General features: G+C 38.2%; 1 protein-coding gene across 2 annotated transcripts in view; it reads left to right on the forward strand.

The window, feature by feature from the left end:
- OPRM1 (opioid receptor mu 1) overlaps positions 1-22,609 on the forward strand; it is a gene marked incomplete at both ends in the record, with an annotated part of 59,532 nt that overhangs the window by 26,890 nt on the left and 10,033 nt on the right. The window contains 3 exons of one of the 2 annotated variants that reach the window (XM_081295893.1): positions 12,895-13,247; positions 14,021-14,541; positions 17,036-17,080. In XM_081295893.1, the coding sequence (XP_081152019.1) occupies positions 12,895-13,247; positions 14,021-14,541; positions 17,036-17,080 (919 nt within the window). Of the gene's footprint in view, positions 1-12,894; positions 13,248-14,020; positions 14,542-17,035; positions 17,081-22,609 lie in introns of those variants that run through there. The other variant, XM_081295894.1, reaches the window with a different exon arrangement.

Genomic DNA, 22,609 nt, shown 5'->3' on the forward strand with positions numbered 1-22,609 from the left:
TAGGTGGGGGAGAGAGATTCTTGGTGCTTCCTACTCAGCCATCTGCACAGATTCCATGCCACCATCATTCCTGAGCCACTTATTTAGTCCCCATGAATCTTGGTTTGTTCATCCACAAAAGAAGTGATAATATGTGTCTCATAAATTTGAAACAGAAATTGAGAAGGAAAATTTAAGTCAGCTCCTTAGAGCAATACCTAACAAAGTCAGCAGTCAACAAATGTCACCTGTGATTATAATGCTCAAAAAAAAAAAAAAAAGCATTCATCTCCATTATCATGTAGGTCATTCTAGTGACAACTTTAGTGGTAATATAATCAACGTATGGTTATGGGAATAGAGGCTCAGCCACTCAGCTAGTGTTACAGACAGTGTTCAGAAGTATACATTCTCATTTCAAACCCAATGTTCTTCCCGTTAGACTATACCAGAGTGTTTTATTCCTAACTTGATTAAGAAGCCAAATTAGAGGAAATTAACAAAATCAGGGTAGTTTTTGTTACTACCTGTCTCTGGGTTCATAACACTTGAGTGGGGTTGGCCTTGATCTTAGAGTGCAGTTAGTATGACTCAGGCTATGTTTCCACCTTCAAAGGTAGGTTTTTCTTCTTCAGTCTCCCAACATTTAATATTTTATTTAATGGACTATTAGAAAGTCACTGTAAAATGTAAAATATCCCCAGAAGGTATCAAAATTTCCCCCTATAAATATAATCTGTTGATCCTGAATGAGCAAGCAGGTCTTCATTTAAATAATATCTCCTTCCTTCTCTCTCCCTTTGCTGTGGGAATTTCATCAAATTTCCTATGATGACTTCTAGGGCTAGAGCCCATCAGCTAACTCCTGACAGGATGGAGTGCATCATCCTCGAGCATGTTCTGGACCTAGCTCCCAGCACAGCACAGGGTCATCAGCTCTGAAAGAGAAGAGCAATTCTGGGAAAAAAAGTGAAATAGTACTTAATACTAGCTTTTATAACCCCCATGTCCACCACAGAAAGACCTTGGGAGGGTTTAAGTGCCAAGATGCCAATCAAACAGCAGCTTCTGTACCTGTCACGCCCCTCAGTGGCCTGTACCTGTGGGTGGACATCACTAGAAAATTCCTAATGCTTCACTAAGATTGTTATCTTAGTTGGCCTGCTGATACTGGTACCTCCTGATCCTCATTGTTTTCTCCAAGTACACTCTACCATTGATACTCACCAGCCAAAACCCACAAGAAATATGTCCATAGTCAAGGGGGAAAATAGGTTTACTGAGCTCGTTGAAGAAAGGAAGCCAGAGAACCACAGGGATTTAAGTATATGTTTGATGATCTGGAACCGAATTGAAGGAAGCAAAGTTCTATCTAGATGGGGAGCTGTCCCAAACAAGGGTAACTTGATGAATGGTTATCAACAACTTCTTATCTAGGTCTAATTAGAAGACTAGGATTGAAGTTATCCTTTACTAAGAAGCATGGGTCACTTCCTGTTACCAGAAGGGGGAGATGTTTAGTATTTTATGGTCATGGCTTATTGCCTCTGTTGCAGGCCTGCTCATGAAGTCGACTTGTTCTATCTTGTCACATCACGTCAATGGAGAATCCTCTGTATATTCTATGGAAAGAAACAACACAATCTGACTGTCAGCAATTAAGTTTTCTTTTTCTATTACTCAACCTCACTGCCATTATATGTCTTCTCATATTCTCCTCTGGCACAGAGAAGGAATAAAAATAAGGATCCAAGCAGCAGTGGTAAATGACATGGGATGGGAAGGTATGATTCTTCCTTAGGAGAAAAGTCTTTTAGGACTATGTGATGATTAGGAATATCATAACTCAAGAGAGAATAATGCAAGTGTCGGGGTCAGGAGAACATCATGGCAATCAGGTAGTGATGCAGGTAGGAAAGGGCAGGCTGAATGGAGCTCTGCAGTGCAGAGGATGCTTATAGACTATGTGACCAAACACATGAGACTACTGCCATTGTTACATACACTGCACAGCACTAAGATTTCAAGTGCAAGCAAACAAAAGTTGAAATATATTCTCAAGTTCATTAATAACACAAGATTTGCCTTGGTTCACTATTAAAACTAAATGCTTATTTAAAGTCGATACAATCTTTCACTTTTAAGAAAACTCTGCTCTTGGCCCCTCAAAGTCCAAAATACCTTAAAAATTATTTTTGAAGGAACATAAATTAATGTATCAATGATATCTATATATAAATTTATAAAAATGATAAAATAAATTCTTATTGGATGGTGTGGCATTTTACAGGGCACTCATGAAGGTTACGCCTATTTACATCTGCCAATGTTTTAACCAATGAAGAGATGACAATACACCATCTTTGAATAATTTGGGGAATATCTCATAATGAAAATTCTTCAACTGATAGAGCCACCATATGACCCAGCTATACCGCTCCTCAATATTTATCCTAAAGAAGCAAAGTCAGCATTCCATAGTGATACCTGCATACCCATCTTTATACAGTACAATTCCCAATAGCCAAACTATGTAACCAGGTGTTCATCAATGCATGAACAGGTAAAGAAAATGTGGTATATATATACACCCTGGAGTATTATGTTCAATTCAGCCATAAAGAAAAATGAAATTTTGTTATTTGCAGGAAAATGGGTGGAACTGGAGACCATTATGTTAAATGAAATAAGCCAAATACAGAAGGGCAAGTATTGTATGTTTTCTCTCATATATGGAATCTAGAGAGGAAAAGGTAAAAGAAAGGTGAGGATCTCATGAAAATCAAAGGGAGATCAATAGAGGCAAGGAAACAGGGGGTAGGAGCTGGAGAGGCATGGGGAAATGCTGGAGAGAGATACTGGCCAATTATAGTGTTATATCATGTGTGTGCATGAATAAGTACAATGAATGCCATCATTGTGTACGACTCTAATGCACCAATAGAAAATTTTGGGGAAAAAAACAAACTAATCTAAGGTATCTCTACATTTTTGAGAAACACAAGTGATAAATGCAATGCATTATTATTTTAGGCAGTAAATTCATTTGGCTATGAGTGAAAAAGAAAAAGAGATGACAAAATGAACTAGTAGATGGACAAGAAATATCAGATTTACTATTGATACATATCTTTCTGGTGTATTTGGCTTAGTTGTGCATGATAAAGGATTCCCAATTCTAATCCCAGAGTGAAACACACTAACCCACCTGTCACAAGCCTGGACCGCAGGTAGGAATACAACCACTGAACCGGGTGATTCAGGTAGCCCTCTATTATCAGAAAAGGAGAGTCCCCTGTGGTCTCCTAAGGACAGCCCAGAGAAAGACTTTCCCCCAGAACGTGAGAACAGACAACATCCATTCGAGCATAGTTAGGAACGTTGAAAAAATGAACATTGTAAATGCAATCAGCAGAAACATCACATAAACTGAGGCATACTACACAGCCCTTGAAAAATCATAACTCAAGTCTGTGATTATTAAAATGGAAATTCCACAAGATGATATTGCTAACTAAAAAGTTAAACCCAAAAATGATATATAAAGTATAGTCATATTTGAGTTCATAATATTAACCATGCAGCACTGCATATTTTATGTAAGTACACATATATGTTTACAATTATTTACCAATGCAAAATAACAAACCAGAGTCACAAAAAATGTGTGCGTGTGTTTGGAGGAAAAGATTCACATGATATTGGACTTGGGGCTAAAATGGGTCTTTAGTTTTATTTGGAGCTTGTATCATAAATTAATCAAAATTAAACTTTAAGGTTGAATTTAAAAAGGAAAAATGATGCTTGTTTTTCAAGAATTACATGTGTTAAGGAGATATCATAAATATCTAACAAAAATGCAAAGCAGATTCAATGGAAGGAAGAAAAGCAGAAGTAGCAAGAACAAGAGAAGAAAGAAGAACAAGAACAAGAACAAAAAGAATAAGCAGCAGTAGTGGCAGTGATCACAGAAGCAAAATTAGGAGAACAGTTCAGAGAAATGACACAGGAATTATCAAGAGACCTCAAGAAAAAAAGTCATATTTGAATTGGCTCATTCATGATATTTTATTCTAGTTAAATTTTGGATCAGCCTCCCATATCACACCCTAGAACTTGTCATCATCAGTAACTCCAAAATTCCCCCTTGAGAATGGCCTCCTTCAGTCCAGCCCCACCCCCTTTGCAGACCCTCTTCTGATGCCCCCCTCCCAACAGCCATTTCACCATCCTAACCTCGAGTTTTGTAAACTACAAACCTCAAATGAACCCTTAATACTGCCCAACAAATGCTTCTTTGACCAATGTATTTTCCTGTCCTCCTCCCTTTTCGACACCCCTCTTCCTTGTTTTACCACCTCCTTTCATTGATGCTCTAGGGAGTGTCTTCATTTACTCATTTGACCAATGTTTCTTGTGTGTCTCCACAATAGGATCCAAGACAGTGAGTATGGATTCTTTTTAGAAGCTTTGCTGGGAAAAAAATGAACAGAAATGGGAATCACAAAACAGACAATAAGGTCAAGAGAGAGCTTTCAATAAAATATATATATGGGCAAAGAAATGGTTTTCTGGACCATACATTTAGCCTTGTTGCCATTGATAACCAACAATGACCAACCACGCAAACCACCTGTGCCGTGAATCCCATCTCTTTTCAGTCTCTCAAGGCAACACTCATGCTAGTATCCTCAGTGTTTCCTGGTTCATCAATTTTCCACCATTACATCATTATTCAATAGCATACATACATCTCTAGTATATATCAACTCATGCATCAGATTTGTCTCTTGAAGTCACAGTTATCTCTATCCCTCCTCAGGCCAAAATACTTGAAAGTTTTCTAGAGCATGCAATTCCAGGTACTCACTCCCCATTTGATTTTTAACTCAAATCTATTTATCATTCAACCCACCACACCATAGAACTTGTCAAGGTCATTAATGGTGCGCATTTTGCTAAAGCCCAGGGACCTATCTCTATCAATATCGCAAAATCTCAAGGACATATCAATATCTCTGCAACATTCAGCACACTCGACCACCCTGGACTTCATGAGACTCTTTCCTCTTTGGCTTCCTTGATCCCAGCTTTGGGCTTCTTATTAAATTTTCTGGCTGTTCCTTTGTTACTTCACCTGGGCCCTCCTCTCTCCATTACATACTTTCTCCTTAAGTGTTCTTTTTTCTTTTTCTTTTTCTGTTTTTAGTACCAGGGATTGAACCCAGGAGTGCTCAACCACTGAGCCACATTCCCAGAACATTTTTTTTATATTATTTAGAGACAGGGTCTGACTAAGTTGTTGAGGGCCTCTCTGAATTGCTGAGGCTGTATTTTCAGAAATATGCATGGCTCACAATAGACTATAGAAGATGTGTTTCAGTTTCAGATGGAGTCTGGAGAAATTGTGGGGGCAGAGGGGTGCTGTGAATACATGTGGCTCTCTGGGCCTCAGGGCCTTTGCCCCAAAATACAGTGATTAGACAAGAGGTCTAGACAGTCATTTGGATCCTCCCTCTCATCTTTCTATGAACTTCTGTGACCAGAGGAGTTGGTTTCATTTTTTTTTAATTTGACCATGGCTTATCAAAGTCAAAAAAAATAGTCCATTTTTCTTTTTACTTCAGAAGTTGCTGATACCCTAAGAAATACCTGTTTAGTTTTACCACGATACATTTTTTTGGAAAAAAAAATCTTATTCCTTTCTTTACTCAGTTCCATTCAACCAGCATTTATTTGCTGATACTATACTTGTGCTAGTTTTTGTGCCTAACAGATAAGTACCCTTTGTTTTTGTTTGCTTTGATGTTCTATTTATGCTGCTGTTTGTTCTACTTATATGGACTGCTGACATCACTGCCAAACTATGATCATCACCAAACAGGATGTTGGTACCATGTTATCACCAAAAGTATATCTGAAGCCTTGTGTTTGTTGAATTAAGTTGAAAAGAAAGTTTTATGGACAGTCTATGCTTTCTAATATGTATCATCTACAGCATACATTTGAGCTTCAAAAAGCTGCTACAAAAATTTTCTGATACCAGTGTTGGTATTTTTCAAAAAAAAAAAACTTCTGTCAATATTGCTGGCATTATTTTATCATATATTTTAAAAACAGCAAATTCTTTACTGTTCCTGAAATATTAAAGAAATATTCAGGAAGATGCCATTATCTGAAGTTGCTGGTAATGTACACTTGATTATTTCTTATGTGTAAAGTTTTCATATCCTAAAATATATTTCCTTTTCTCTTAGAAGTTCTAATTTTGAAAGCTGTATCTAAGTTCTAAAATACAGGTCTTTAGAATAAAAGCAAAACATGGTTATCCATGAACCACAAAGCTCTAACTCCAGAAATGAATACTCTGATGCTGTTTTCAAAGTCATTTAAATCAAAAAATAATAATCTAAATATTTACAAACAAAAGCCTAAAGTCACAGATAAGAACATTTCATGCACTTATAACTGTTGGTATCCATCAGAGAATATAACATAGTAATGCCTTTCTATAATATAAAAATATCACAGAATACAGAAATCAAAGTGACAAAACATGATTATTCATATCAATTTCTAATGAGGCAAGTGCTAGTCATGTCCTGATGTAAAATTTTCAGAAAGTAAATAAAACAGGAAATGGGCTCTTCAAAGAACAGTTTTTTGGGGGTCTTGGGCCTAATGGGTAGAGTTTTTCCTAAACTTCCTTCCCTATGTCCAAGAGGAGTGGTATATTGACATGTGGACATGTGCTCTCCCCAGCCTCCCCCCAACTTCCAATTCCATAAAGAGGGCATCAAAAAAAAGGTATACAGTAAAATAAAAGAATTGAAGAAAAGAGGCAAACAGAAACCAAAAGAGAATTTAGTGGTGAAATTAGCAGGAGAGTTAGTATGACAGCAGTGTGCACCATTAGATTCCTCACAATTATTCAGAGAAGTCAAATTTTGCTAATTTTTTCAAGTACAAAAATGAAAATGTGATCGATTATTCATTGTACATTTTCCAGGTATAAAGCTCATCTTTACTCCAAAAAAGCACAACATTCCCCTGGTCTGTCTGAAAGATAATTTTCTCATGACTTGTCAAAAATAGACATGGAAGGAAGAAAGTAGAGAAAATAGGAAGAGAAAAAAAGTTGACAAGGATGTAGATAAAGAGAGGAACACTCGACTAAGAAGACTATGGACCATCCACTCTGGTGACACACAGAGGACAGCTAGTTGACCTCTGCAAGGTGGTTCCTCTGTGTCTCGTTTTCTGGAAGGCTCTACTTTCTTCCCTTCTGAGGCAAACTAACAACTTTCTTCTCCTTTGAGGCAAACGGGCAAGCAAAAACCACTTTCCTTCTGCATGGTTCAGGTGTGGGAAGCCACTACTCTGGTGTTGACCTTTGCTGGTGTCAGCTCCTTGTGCTCAGTGAACACGTGACACCACTTTGAAGTAAATATAAATGAAATCTATCAGAACATTTTACGGCAAACTGTGAAATCCTCTCTTCCCTCCTTCACTGAGTTAGTGAGAGCACAACAGAAAATAACAAACTAATATATGGTCTCTTTCTGTATTAATAGAAAATGAGAGTATAATCATTAGTTGCTTTTGGATTTAATATTTTGGGGTCCCCCCATACACACACACTCACACACACTGCGCACAGACACAGAGATACCTGGGATATAATATGGAGAAATCAGAAAGGTATTCATTTGAGCACATTCTTCAGGAATGTCCCTAAAATGTAGGATAAGCACTTTATTAAAATGGATTTCGCCAACTAATCATGAGAATTAAAAAGATACTCCAGAAAGGGCTTTCGGCATCAAAAATATGGTTTTCTGTGAGAAGGTAAGTGGACATAAAAGTCATGGCAGCAATTTGCCTGTCCAAGTACAATGCAGAATATATAAAAGAGGCTCATTGAACCCTTAGTAAGTGAAATATCTTTCTTTTTCACTCAACTAGGTAAAAATGTGAAAGGGCAGAAAAAGCACAAGGAGATAGTCCCGGATATCCTAGCGGGCTAAAATGTAGTTGAACATGAAGGGTGTGGTTTGGTATAAAACCAACAAGCTGGATTCTCAATTATATTCTCCCTCTTCTAGGCTCCCTTTGTTAGTTTTGTTATTGAACTGAGATAGAGTCATCAAAATTAGGAGAATTAGCTCAAAAACAAAACAAAATTAAACTGTCCATTAGTAAGACCACATAATTTATTCGGTGGAATTTCATTCGGTAAAAGTTGGTCAAAATCAATGAATTTTTAGAAAGTAGGAATAGTTTTGAGAGATTGTATGAAGAATGAATATAATGATAGATAGGAATGATCTGATAAACACATAAAAAGGATGGACATCTCCAAGCGTACTGGTGAGCTTCCAATGAAAAGGCTTCGCGAAGCCTCTTTCCAACATGGCACCTGTATTCTGTACAATCACTGGATCAAACATTGAAGGTCCTAAGAAGAACCCAAGGTTGTTTTGGGTTTTTTTTTTAAGAATTATTTGGTAATTATTTGGGGTTCATAGAACAAAAAAGTTAATCATCTAAAACAAACTTAAAGAAATATCTATTATAAAAAATTTTAGTGACTAAAAAGTAGCCTGGGCCACTGCTTAGAAGGCCCAGTTCAAGTGGTTTAGTGGGAGCAGCCAATGCCAGGAAGGCTCTGGGAGTAGCACAATACTTTCCAAGAGGGGAGGAGTGAGCACAGAGGATGGAAATCTCCAGTAGTTCTACTCAGACCCACTCGGGTAAGATGAACACAAAATCCTATGCCCACTTGCTGACACCAAGTGTATACCCTTAGGACAATTTCTAATGGGTCTTCATCATGCATCTAACTTCCCAGGGACAACATTCCCACCACCACATCAGAGCAGAGCAGAACAAGAAGTCTGTGTGTGCTGAATGCCGTTTCCGCTTGTCCAATTAGACTATCTCAGATAAAAACCTCTGGGTGTGTGCTGAAGGCAACTGGAATTCCTAAACCTCCCATCTTGTATTATTCTCTTTCACCTATTTAGAAATCAGCTTAGCTTTCTTTAATATATTGCTAAGACTCAAAGCATGTGTAATTGGGATCAGTATGCTGACCATCTTTAGAGCAAGGCTCTATGGATAACTTGAGAAAAATCAGACAGTATTGTTCCTATAAAATGATCACTGAAATAGTTTCAATAGATATTCACTTTGTATTATTTTATTTTTAATTAACAGACAAAATTATATATATATATATTATATAATATGACATTTTGAAATACATTTGCATTGTAGAATGTCTAAATTAAGCTGACCAACATACACACTCACTCACTTTTCCTTTCATCATGGGCCCTATCCTAATTTTGTTTCATAAATACCTCATTCCAGAAGAAGAATTTATTTTTATTAAATTGAAATAAGCATACATTTTGAAGACCTCAGGTTCAGACAAGCCAAAAGAGAAGGTTCAAAGTCTGATGAATAAAAAAAAAAATGACCCTAAAGAGCCCAATTATTTAACATAAAACATTCTATTGAAGATCAGATGTGAAATGTGAGGGCTTCTCAATAGGATGCACACAAGTCAATTGTGGTTGATGATGCAGCTGAGTGTGCCTTTGGATCAGACAGGTCTACAATCAGTAGTAAATCTAGCAAGAGTGATTTATTTTACTTATTTATTTTTGCTTTGGGGAAGAACCATCTGTTTATAAACAAAATAAAAAATGTTTAAACTTCTTAAATTTCAAGAAATCTCAGTTGCTTTAAAAGCTTAAAATCAGATTTAATTTTGGTTTCTGCTTATTTGTGTGTCTTGAATGATCTTGTCTAAATTATCTTTTTAGATTTGCCTATTTATAGCTCTCACTGAAATCACTTTGATTTATATCATCAAGTTAAATGGCTTTCCCTACCTTTGCCCATTAAAATACTTTAAGGAAGTAAAATTTCTAAAGTAACTTACAAAATAAAACAAAACAAAACCCCGAACTGAAAATCAGAAGCCCCTCAGATGGTAAAGGCAACTTTCCGTCCATGTATTGCAGCATAGACACAAGATCTGAGTCTTAGAGCTCAAGAAATAATTCCAAGCTTTTACCCCATAGGAGGTTCATGCAATCCATTATAATTTGAGTTCCTGGTGTTCACTGAAACCAAAATGCTTTCCTTGAACACAGAATAAAGACCTTAAACCAATGGGTCTACCACCTTGGGTTAAATGAGTTAGATTTTTAACCTCATATGACTTAAAAACAGTAACACCAGCTAAAGTTTAAAAGAATTCAGTGTATTGTACAAATAAAAAGTCTAAGGAAGACTTGGCTTCAAGTATGGGATTCTCTTTTGTTCTTTCAATTCTCTATCTTCTGGGTTGGGTCCATTTGCAGTTAGGATTTTCCAGCAACTACACACCGTATCTCATAACAGGTTTGAGCCCTATGGGAAAAACTCACATATTCTTTCTCTAGAAACCCCTTCAGAAAAGTCTTGTTAATTTTTTTATTAGTACATTTTCCATGACTGTGACAAAAATGGGTAAAATATAAAGAAAAAAAAAAGTTTATTTCGTTTACAATTTTGGAGACTAAAATTCCAAATAGCATGGAGTTAGCTGTGGTGGTGTCTTCTAAATGCATCACATCATGGCAAATGACTATATGGCCCAAAGGGAAGGTCAGTTATGCTCATTTTTAACAACCCCTCTCTCTCTCTCTCAAAAACTAACCAGAGAACTACCTTTATTCTTTTTGAAGCAAAACCTCAATTATTTAATTACTTCTCACAGACTGTATCTCTCAAAAAGTCCCACTGCCATTGAACATCACTGCACTGGGAACCAAGCTTCAGATACATGAACCCTTGGGCAGCAAACCACATCCAAACCATAAAAGCTCAGCTGAGACATGACACGACCACTCACTGTTGCTGTATTCACTCAATGTCTTCCCACCTGCACTAGTAATAGAACCTGTTACAAAGCACATGGTCTAAGAATGGGAGAGTGCTCCCTCCAGAGAGAAATGGAAGTTCTGTCACTGAATCGGGTAAATAGAGGTTGACTGTAAAACAGAATAGATATTCAGTATTTGGAAGACATGTCTCCACCGTTCTACATAATTTTCTATTGCAAATGTACCTGCTTAGCTTTCTAGTTGGTAGTTCTACTTCCTGCAGGCTTTGAAGACATAATACTTACAGATACTTAACCAGAAGGGGGGAAAAAAGCATATGACTATATTAAGATTTGTACATGAATGTTCATAACAGTTGATATATAGTAGCCAAAAGCCATACACAAGTCAATTCCCATTAGTAGATGAATGGATAAAGAATTTGTGATACAGCCATACAATGGAGTGCTTCTTAGAACTAAAAGGGATGAACCCCTGGTGCATGTAACAACATGGTTGGAACTCAGAATAGTTACACAAAGTGAAGGAAGCAAGATTTTTTTTTAAAAAAAAAAGAACACATATTGAATAATTTTTGGTGAGAAATTCTAGAAAATGCAAATGTATCTATAAGTGATTTGTTTGGAAACTGTGGGGTAAGGGGTGAGGAGGGGAGGGGCAAGAGGAAGAGATTAAAGAGTTGCAGAGGAGGGTTGGTTTGTGGCTCAGTGGTAGAGTGCTTGCCTGGCATGTGCATGGCACTGGGTTTAATTCTCAGCACCACATATAAACAAATAAATAAATAAATAAAGTATACAATTTGATGTTTAAAAAAAGAGTTTCAGAGGAAACTTTTGGGGGCTGATATGCTAAATAACTGGATCAGGGGATGGCATCATTTTCTTTAAAGGAAAAGATACTAAATATTTTACACTTCGAAGTTCCCATGATCTGTGTTACAATTACTCATCTGCCATTGTAGCATCAAACCAACTATAGATAAAATAGTACACAGAAATAGGTGTGAGTGAATTTCAATAAGCTATTTATGAAAAGAGGCAATGACCCAATTGGATCTACAACCTGTAGTTTTCCGATCCCTGATTTTGATTATGGTGGTTTTACAGGTGTGTACATATGTCAAAACCTATCAAGTTTTATACTTTGTTTATGTGTCACTAATCATATATCAATTACAATTCAATACAACTATTAAAAAATAAAAACAAAACAAATTTGGGTTCCCTATCATCAGCTGGATGAAGCATAATCTTTTACCATGGCACACACATCTGTGCACATCCAAACCTCCATATTCCTGCTGAAATATTCCTCTTCCTCGCGAAAGTTCACCCTCCTGCGGTGCCCAGCACACACATGCCATTTCAACTCCACCTCTTTGTTAGGGTTCTCACTATTTTCTCTCTTCCTAAGATGGCTTCCTCCTACCAACACTTCAGATTAATCCCAGGCATGTGCACATCCAGGATGTCTTCCCTTCTACTCTTCCTTAGCCTGTGCTTCCTTAGCCTGTGCTCTGAGGGATGCTCATTTCCATTCCCCATGATGGTCTGTGTGTGTGTGTATGTGCACTTTGCTGCTTATGTATGTGAATACACAATACTCTTGTACTAGCGCAGTGTTCAATAATTTTAACTATATGTATGCAAAATATTCTGTTAAATATTTAGAATTATTGTTCAGTCTCTGCCTCTACCACTTGAAAGAGAGCTCTGTGTCAATTACACCTACGACAGGGACCACCACATTTAAAACAAACAAACAAACAAAGAAACCCTGCCAATGAAATCAGCATGTTTGCTATTATTATAACCACTTTGCAGATAAGAAAACTGATAGAGAAATTTTGTATTTAGCCCAAAGGCACAAGTAAGTAGTCAAGCTAGTACCTAAAGTGGTGCATCTGTAATCTCAAATGTTCTCCACTAATCCATGCAGTCTTCTTGCTGGACTCTCACCTGACTTTCAGGCTGGCATCTACACTGACTGTCACTGCTTTCATTTCATCTCCCAGATACACCAAAATGAAGACTGCCACCAATATCTACATTTTCAACCTTGCTCTGGCAGATGCCCTGGCGACCAGCACCCTGCCCTTCCAGAGTGTCAATTACCTAATGGGAACGTGGCCGTTTGGCACCATCCTTTGCAAGATCGTGATCTCCATCGATTACTACAACATGTTCACCAGCATATTCACCCTCTGCACCATGAGTGTGGATCGCTACATCGCAGTCTGCCACCCGGTTAAGGCCCTGGATTTCCGTACTCCCCGAAATGCCAAAATTGTCAACATCTGCAACTGGATTCTCTCTTCTGCCATTGGTCTGCCTGTGATGTTCATGGCAACAACAAAATACAGGCAGGGTAAGTGGAGTCGCAGGCCTGAAGGGTGGAGGGCTAATAGTTTGATATGTTGGCAGTGCCATGGGCCAAGTAGAATGGATGGAGTGGCCCAATGTCTTCCTCCAATTATTATTTTAATTATTCTTTCTAACAAAATTCCTTTGAGGAGGGAAGCCCCCCTGTAATTTTAAGCCTACTAAACATCTTAAAGAGAATATAATCTATTTGTTTCTGATTTCTCTGGGCTTACTTTATCAAAGTGGGAAGTAAATATGAAACTAGCTCTCCCAAAAGTATTTCACTGAGGCTTGTTTTAGAATTTCAGGCAGTTGCCTACATGACAAATTTGTCTTTTTAGACCAAACAGAAAAATAATGACCTATCTTCCTCAAAGTGGAATTAAAATATCCATTTGCTGGAACCTCCTAGAAACTTCGGACAATGCTCATATTTTTTACATCAATGCAAATCCCACCGAGTGTCTAGTTCCTGGTGAAAGGTCCATAATCACTCACTTAATGAATGCATAATATGCCCAAAGTAGACCACAAAATGGGAAATTTGCAGAAAGAAACCCCCCAAAATTAACTTTCCCTGAAAATCAGCAGAGTTGAGTTTCTTCCACATTTCTTTCAATCTATCCTTGGTGGCTTGCTTAGTGATAGCCTCAACCCCGGTCTGCTTCAGCCCAGCCCTGATCAAGGCTGTAAACACATGTGCAGAATGGCAGTATTAAAATGTGATGATAGACCTCGATATTGCGCTAAATTTTTCTTAAACCGCTTTTCTTCCAGGTTCCATAGACTGCACCCTGACTTTCTCTCACCCGACCTGGTACTGGGAGAACCTGCTGAAGATCTGTGTTTTCATCTTTGCCTTCATCATGCCCGTGCTCATCATCACAGTGTGCTATGGACTGATGATCTTGCGCCTCAAGAGTGTCCGCATGCTCTCAGGCTCCAAAGAAAAGGACAGGAACCTGCGGCGCATCACCAGGATGGTGCTGGTGGTGGTGGCAGTGTTCATTGTCTGCTGGACGCCCATCCACATTTACGTCATCATCAAGGCCTTGATCACCATCCCAGAAACCACATTCCAGACGGTCTCCTGGCACTTCTGCATTGCTCTGGGTTACACAAACAGCTGCCTGAACCCAGTCCTTTATGCATTTCTGGATGAAAACTTCAAACGATGCTTCAGAGAATTCTGTATCCCAACCTCTTCCACCATCGAGCAACAAAACTCCACTCGAATCCGTCAGAACACTAGAGACCACCCCTCCACAGCCAATACGGTGGACAGGACTAACCATCAGGTACGCGCTTTCTAGCTGGGTACACCTCTTGGGGTGATGTAAACCTTATAGCTGTTGGTACTGGTCCAAGATTGTGGTGCCTTAGGACATCAGTAACCAGGGGGAGAATGGAGGGAGGAGGGAACACAATGGGATCATGGTGCAGAGAGGAGCTTTGTGGTAGGATGTGCTCTGTGTGTTTGTATATGCTCATTTAGGCTAAGAGGTATGCCAACCAGAAACCCATAAACTGCTAAAAATCACTATCTTCCTGGCCTTTGCTTCTATGCAAAATTAATGACCTTTCCATATTGTGGAAGGGATCCTGATCTAGAAATCTGTCTCATTTTCCCCAGAAATATTCTGTATTTCAAAGATCCTTCCAGTATCCGTGTTGCTTCTCAAAAACTAGTCCTGCTGGGTTCTGTGGGTGAAAAGCCTTGTCCAACACGGCCAGGGACACAAAATACTCCAGAAAAGCAGTGTCACAACAAAAGAGGAAAAAACGGCCAACTCCCACTCTTGTTAGTAGTTGTTAATATCTGAACTCTAGAAAAAAATACAAAACATATTACCTAATTGTTAGAATTAAGTTAATTGTGTAACACTAGTCAAACCAGTCAGGAATTAACATTTGAAAGAGTGACTGTATTTTGGAGATATATTCTTAGGCCCAGGAGACAACAAGATGGGGTTGGCACAGAAGATTCAAAATTTACACACAGTATTGGAATCAGTAACAAGGAAAGAGAAAAAGTTGTCTCGAAGACAGTGTCCCCTTGTTAAGTCACTGCTTTGCAAAATTTGACCTCTGACCTATAAAGTCGATCAAACACATAACTAAAATACTCATAAATTCATTTAAATAAATAAATGTTTCAAAAATCCCATCCAAATCACCCCTGCATCTGAAACTCACAGCAGGTATAACTTTGTAACCCAGAACTCAAATTCAAACTTCCGGTCAAGTAAATGTCTGGGTCAGAACTTTGGATAAAGTTCCTAGATGGAAGGGGCAGGGCTTGTGGGACAGTAGTTCCATAAAAATGAAGAGGACGCAAGGTCTAGGAGGAGCCAGAGGGAGGCCTTGGCAGCCCTGGGCTCAGCTCTCCCTCTCCCTGTCTCCTCACGACTCTCCTTGGGTCCCCATTTTTGCCACTCAGGCCAGCCCAGGCTCACCCTTCTAATGGACCCCAGGACTTATGTAATGTGGCCCAGCTAGATCTGCTCAAGGGACATTAATCCTCATACCCTGATAGGAAAGATGCTAAAATGAACCCAAGAACTGGCACCCTGGAGAGCGCGCCATAGCGGTGCAGAACCACCTCCAGCCAGAAGGAAATTATTAACTTATCATGTCTCACTTCTAATTCCATCTCAGAAATAAAAGCCAGAAAGAAATGGTTTTCTACTCTGCTTCTCTTCTCTCATTTTTCCACATCAAGACCTCTAAACCTGCTCCTTTTTCTAAGCAATTCTCCTTTTCAGTGGTTCTCAAAATCTTATGAGTCACTTGGAAGGATTTGGGGTCTCTGATATGGGGATAACATATAAAACAATTAATCCTAAGCTAGGGTTAAGATGATTTGCTTTAGAGTACTATATTTTGTTGGGGCAAAGGATGTTAACTAGAAAGTGCTGGCTCCTTCTCCCTTAGTGCCTACACCTACCCCCTCTTTCAAACCCTTTAGGGCCGAGCTGCTTGGTAAAGTACCCCAGGCCTCTGCTGGGCCCCGGCCACCTCACTGGCCTTGTTCACATGGAAACTGCTCCCAGCCCAACGCTCCCCTTGACTTCCTTCCAAATTCAGCTTTTCTCATTGGTGTGGTTCTTGCACAGCCAGACTGCAGCTAACTGGAGAAGTTCTGTTTAAGTAACTAAAAGGTTTGCTTTAAAAATACACCCAATTAAAACTTCTCTTCACTGCTGCCTCTGGGAAGCAGTATCATTATCAGATAACAGCAGAAACACATTAGGCCCGGAATTGGCCATTTTCCAAATGCCCAGCTGGGAGATCTGAAAAGAGAGGAGAGGCTGCCAGGAAAAGAGGAAGACACCCTGACATATTTGAAAATCAAGATAAATCAAAGATCCCTTTCAGTCATCTCAACTGATATGTCACCATTCGAACGAAGGCAGTTACACGCAGACAGCTAGAACCATATGTAAGCCCACAGTGATGGTTTCAGGGCTACATTGACATAATTAGATTTGAAGGAGAAATCAGAGACTTCACGGTCTTGCCTCTAGGATTTATTTGATTTGTTGTACCCACTCAGAATCTGATAAACAGGTGTTTGGTCTTTGTTGTGGATCTTTTTGTCTGTTTGTTTGACATCATGAGACGTCATGCAAGGAAACAAAGCTCGTTGGATTTGCATTAACTTTTCAATTGCATGTTACAAGTTTGCGGTGGTTATACAGGTTTACCTTTTGTGTTTGTATTTTCTCCAAGAAATACATTATGCTATATATGTCATGTTTCAAACACATTAGTCAACTTCATATTCTGCAGATCAGAGGTCCAATATCAAACCTTCCCAGGGTGTCTGTTTTCTGACAACTATATACTGTGGCCACGTCCATTCAGCGCAAAGTGAAGTGGCGATGTGGCAGTTATCAAGGTAATTTGATAAGACATATGAGAAAATGCTATGCCCCAAATAAACTTGGAGTCAGACTTATGTAGGTAAAGGCATCTCTGTAAGTTTTTGCTGCCTAACAAATCATTCCAACCTTGAAGCAACCCCTTGTCTCGATTACAGTTGTGACGCATGAGTCGCTTGGGCCAGGCTTGCCTGGACTGCCCTTCCAGTCTTGTCTGAGCTGACTTCACTGTCAGCCACCAGTGAGCTGTCTGCCCATCTTGGGTTGGCCTCAGAAGGAATGGCCGGCTCCAGATGGATTCTTGTCCTCATTAGCCCAGTGTTGTTCTCACAGTGGCCAGGGACTCAGAGAGAGAAAAGAGAACAAAGCTTCCTGAGGCCCAGGGTCAGAAGTAGCACAAAGCCATTTCTATGCTCTTTACAGGTGAGATAAAGTCAGCACCTCAACTAGATTCAATGGTGGGGGCTGATAGGAGCTGCAGTGACCCCACAAAGAGCTGTGGATGGGGAGGGGTGGATACTTGTGGCCACTTTTGCTAACAATCCACAGCAGATATATGATGCAGGAGCTGGTAACACAGGGACTCATCTCTCAAGATCCTTCTTGGGCCTCCAGAAATGACCTAGCACGGTGTCTGGCACATTAAAAGGTGCTCCAGAAAGATCTGTTGAATGAATGAGTGATGGGTGAGCTCATGGTGTCTTGCATGCTGAGCACATGGGAATGACCTCTTTCTGGTGCAGACTACTGACAATGTAACAATGGCTTCTGATTCTGACAAGGTTTCGGGCTCACTCTGTTCGAATAGGAAAATATTCAAGGTAGGCTTCTTTGTTTTCTCCTGCCCAGCCATTGGTATTCCGATCAAAAGTTATGCTTTTCTAAAACTTGGGTATATGTATGCTTCTCCTCTAAATTTATTTTTAACAAGTGGTTTTTTTTTTTTTTTACTTTTTTTTTTTTAATTGGTTGTTCACAACATTACAAAGCTCTTGACATAACCCACTTCATACATTGGACTGAAGTGGGTTATGAACCCCCTGGTTTTGATGAGACCAAGAGCTGATTTGGTGCCCTAAAGAGGTCTTTTCCGGGTTGAGTGTTCAGGGGACAGAAAGACATGGTCTTGTGTGGTGTTTGTTCATTCCGGGGCTCAGCTTCTGCTCCCACTGAATCCTGCCTGATTCATGTTCAACTTGTTGTCTTTATGGCTTCTTGATCTTTATTAGGTACATTCAGGCATAGACACTCATTTTCCATCTGCTCTCAGTGCGACTGAATTCTCTGCCCACACAGCACACCAGCCTGCTGTTGACTACTGAACTCCAGTGTGCTTCAAAACACTTCCCCCACCACTCTGATCCATCCAGGCACAACCCAGACCTGAAACACTGCTCATTGTTCACCAGCCTTCCCGACTGGTTTCCAGCCCAATCATACTTACAGTGCATTTCCTATCTCAGCATTGAGGTGATCTTTAAAAATATTTAACATTACATAGGAAAAGAACCACTCTATTGCATCTGTTGAATTATTACTCAAGCAGTTAGTGAAACTATAACCTTAGTATAATGTTCTCATACATACTTATGACAGTGTACAAATTAAAAAGTATTTTCATGAGCACCATCACAACTGCTTACTATAACAATCAGGATGTGTAAACATGTGTAAACTTGTTCATGGAGGTTAAACAATTGTATAGATCAAACAACCTCTAAGAGGCAAAGTCCAGACCAACATCATCCCACAGCCTTCCTCCACTTGCCTGCGCTCTGCCATTTTTAATTAGCATTGTATGATTGCAGCCAGAGATTCTCAAACCTTACTATGGACTCCAGGAAACGTAAATTCTTAAGATTATCTTTAAGAAATTGCAGCTCATCGTGTGAGGACAGAAGCCAAGAATCTGCATTTTGAATAAAACACAAAATCGAAAATTCTGATTTAACTGTTACTTTATCTTCAAACACTACTAAATTTATTATTTTCTGAGCTGGGTAATTATTTCCCGTCAAGTTTATTGGGATAAATTCTTCACCAAATGCACTATGAGTTTTGCAAAACAATGTAATAATCCCTGAAAAAGTCTTAACTTTCTAATGTATCTGTCACGGAGCCTTATAGGACAAAGTGTATAACAGCAATCAACTTAACACTCTGTGCCCTGCTCATTCCTCTTCATGGATATGGCAAGTCCATTCCTAAACCCTCTCGTTACCATCTTTAATGCACTTTTTTGGACATTTCAATGCAAGTAGCAGGTCAGGAAATTAGCAGAAGCTTTGTGTTTGAATTAAATATAAAACTATATTATTCCCAGCTAAACTAAAAGCAGAAGTCTGACTTTTAAAATCAACCACATCACTCACACAAGCTGGATATTGGTTTTTTACAAGACATCTGTGGAGAGCTAATTTGGGAAGGAAATGATTTTAATGACATTTTTTTCTGTGACAAAAGCCCCAAATGAGAATAGCTTTCAAAATTACATCACTGGACCACATTAATGCCTGTTTTGTGAATGAACTCCAAATGGCTATTCTGTCAATTCATTGGTTTAAAAAGAAATTGGTTCCAATCATCTGCGCTTTTGTGTGTGTGTGTGTGCACATGTTATGAGTGTGCACATACACATATGCCTTTAAGCAATTGGAATTACAGTATATTTAAGTTTGAAATAAATAATATTTCATAAATAACATAAGAACTTAGTGTTTTCTACTAATTAGCTATAATCTGAGTAAAATATTGTTAAACTAGCCTGTTCTCAAAAAATATTTGGCTCTAAGAATATTACTAATAGCACCTACTGATCAGTTTGTAGCTGAAGCTATACTTACTCAATCACATGAGGGATGGATTAAAGTCCCTACAGTCAGGGAAAGCAGTGTTTAAGGAAGTCATTGCCCAAGGCCATAGTTAAAAAGTAGTGGCTGAGGATTAAATTGGGTTTTATAAACCAGGCTCTTACTCAATATGCTCTACTGTCCCCTGGTCTGGTTTTCACTCTGGGTGATCACTGTTCTTCTAGGGAGATTCAATTTTAAAGATTTGAGTTAACTAATAAAATTGGTACAGAATTTTCTTGTGCTCACTATTCCAATTAATGTTAAGTAACATAAAATACAGCAGCCTATTTTTCTTTGAAAAAGTAATTAAAAATAATATATCTTCTTATTTGACTAAACATAAGGTGGTGAATTTTTATTTTATAGCCATCTATGATGAAAACATTCTCATTTATTGAGATTTAATACTTTGAAACACTTCAGTCTTTATTTGTTGTCTCACATAGTTTGGGGACCTATGAAAGGTAGATAGTTTTCCTTTTTAACTTTCTATGACACCACATATTTTTTTTTACTTCTAAATCTCCAAAAACTTGAAATGCAGCTTCCTAGTACTTTTTAATATTTGCATTTTTCCCTCACATTGAACTCAATGACCATTTGAAAGAGTGTGACTATTACAAACCCACCTGACTCTTGATTGTCATTCTGACAACCAATCTTTTGATAGGCTGAAATAAATAATTGTGAGTTGACACGATTTGACTTTAAAAAGTGAAGAAATTGTTATGTGAAAAACACCGTGAGAACTACAGATTTGCTGAATGAAATATGTCTACTTGATCATTTCCCTTTCAAATTGTTTACCTGAAAATCAAGAACCTGGAGCCACACATTTGGTCAGCCTTCTCTCCTAACAAACTCACATATTTCCTTTATAGTAGAGTTCATGGGATTGGAGTGAGTGGAAACTTTTCACAATGAAAGAAATATAAAAGCTATATGTTTGTCCAATACATACATGTGCGTACGTGTGTGTATGCATGTATATGTATCTATACAATGTGTGTATGTGGGGTGAGAGAGGCTAGAAACAGGATTCACTTCAAGTACTAAATAATTTAAAAAGTACTTTTTCAAAACATGAATTATTTTCATGATATATGGAAGTCATATAAGGTCTCATGTTGTCTCCCACATGAGTCTGGTCCCCCCATTGCCCATGATGTGGGCTCAGGGAGTGAGTATCCCTGAGCATTAACCTTACCTGGATGGTAGATAAGTATGAAGTTAATGTGGTGCTTATTGCTTTACTGTTTATAAATCAAGAAAATGGACCCATTTTTTTTCTTTCTACAGCTCCTGAATGTACTAGGAACACAGGCAAATAAATAATAAGCCAGATAAATTGGCTTCATAAAATCATTAAATCTCAAATAAATAGAAGCTGAAAGTTTCATCACACTTTGAAATAATGTTCCTTTCAGTCCAAGAATAAATATGTAGACGAACAATCTGGGTCATTTATATGAGTAAAAGATGGGAGGAAGGAAGAATGAAAGAAAAAGAAAGAGAGAGGGAGAAAGGGAAAGAGCTAACCTGCCAGTATTTTGTGTCTGAAACCAGCTACTTCTCCCTGCTATGTTTTCCAGACAGAAACCAAAAGTCTGAGGAATACTAGAAATATAAAATAATCTAATAAATCCAAGCTGGATTGTTTCTACTTTTTAATATTATCAAGTCTTAAAATTTAATAAGAAGACATGTTTATGAGATTACTTGTGTAATCAGAGTTCCCAGTGATATGCCCAAGTCCTTTAAAGAGAAGAAATAGATGATTTCTTACTGTGATGAAATGGGTACCTCTAAGACGTGTGAGAAAAGCAAAGTCTAAGGAAGATGACGTTATGAAATAAGAACGCTTCAGCCAAGAAAACTTGAAATAGTTTTTAAACTTTTGACAACAAGAAAATGCATTAAACAGTGGATATAGAGTGAGTCGTGACTACCATATATTTGTCAATAAAATCACCTACTGAACCCATCTTATAATTTACAACTAAGCAAGAATATCTTACTCTTGCTGTTCTTCCTGTTTCTCTTTCACATCAGCTAAGACGGCTTTATGATCAAAAAACCCTCAATATAACTAAATATAGACTTATTCAGATTCAAAGGATCAACATTAAAAAAAAACTTTCTTTGAGCTACTCTTTGGAAATGGACGAGTCGGTGTTTCACAGGATTTCACACTGTTGCAAATGAGGATAGCCGTAGGGCTTGCACGTTCTTCACCAACTAGACATTTTTCTGATTGCCTCAGAAATCCAGTGAGACAAATAGATTTTGAAATGGCTACAGGATAAGTAAATAGCAACATCTCAATGACAAAAATGCAACTGGATTTATTAAGCAGATGCAAAAACAGTCACATTGCTTAGACACTGGCACTGAAAAAAAATGGGATAGCCCATCTTGTCAAGACCTCTTCTCACAAATGGGGAAACTGTAGCCCAGAAACACACTTTCAATATGTACCTTTTTCTCTAAACATAAAAAAAATGATAATGAAGTTTTTCCAAAGACACCAAATTGAGTTTAAGAAAACTTTTGCAACTAAAGAAAAAAACAGATAATTAGATTTTACATATACTCTGGTGCATGTAAATTTAATTTAAAAGTTTAAACAG

Source organism: Spermophilus citellus (genome assembly GCF_964194105.1).
Source record: "Spermophilus citellus genome assembly, chromosome: 5".
Taxonomy (NCBI): domain Eukaryota; kingdom Metazoa; phylum Chordata; class Mammalia; order Rodentia; family Sciuridae; genus Spermophilus; species Spermophilus citellus.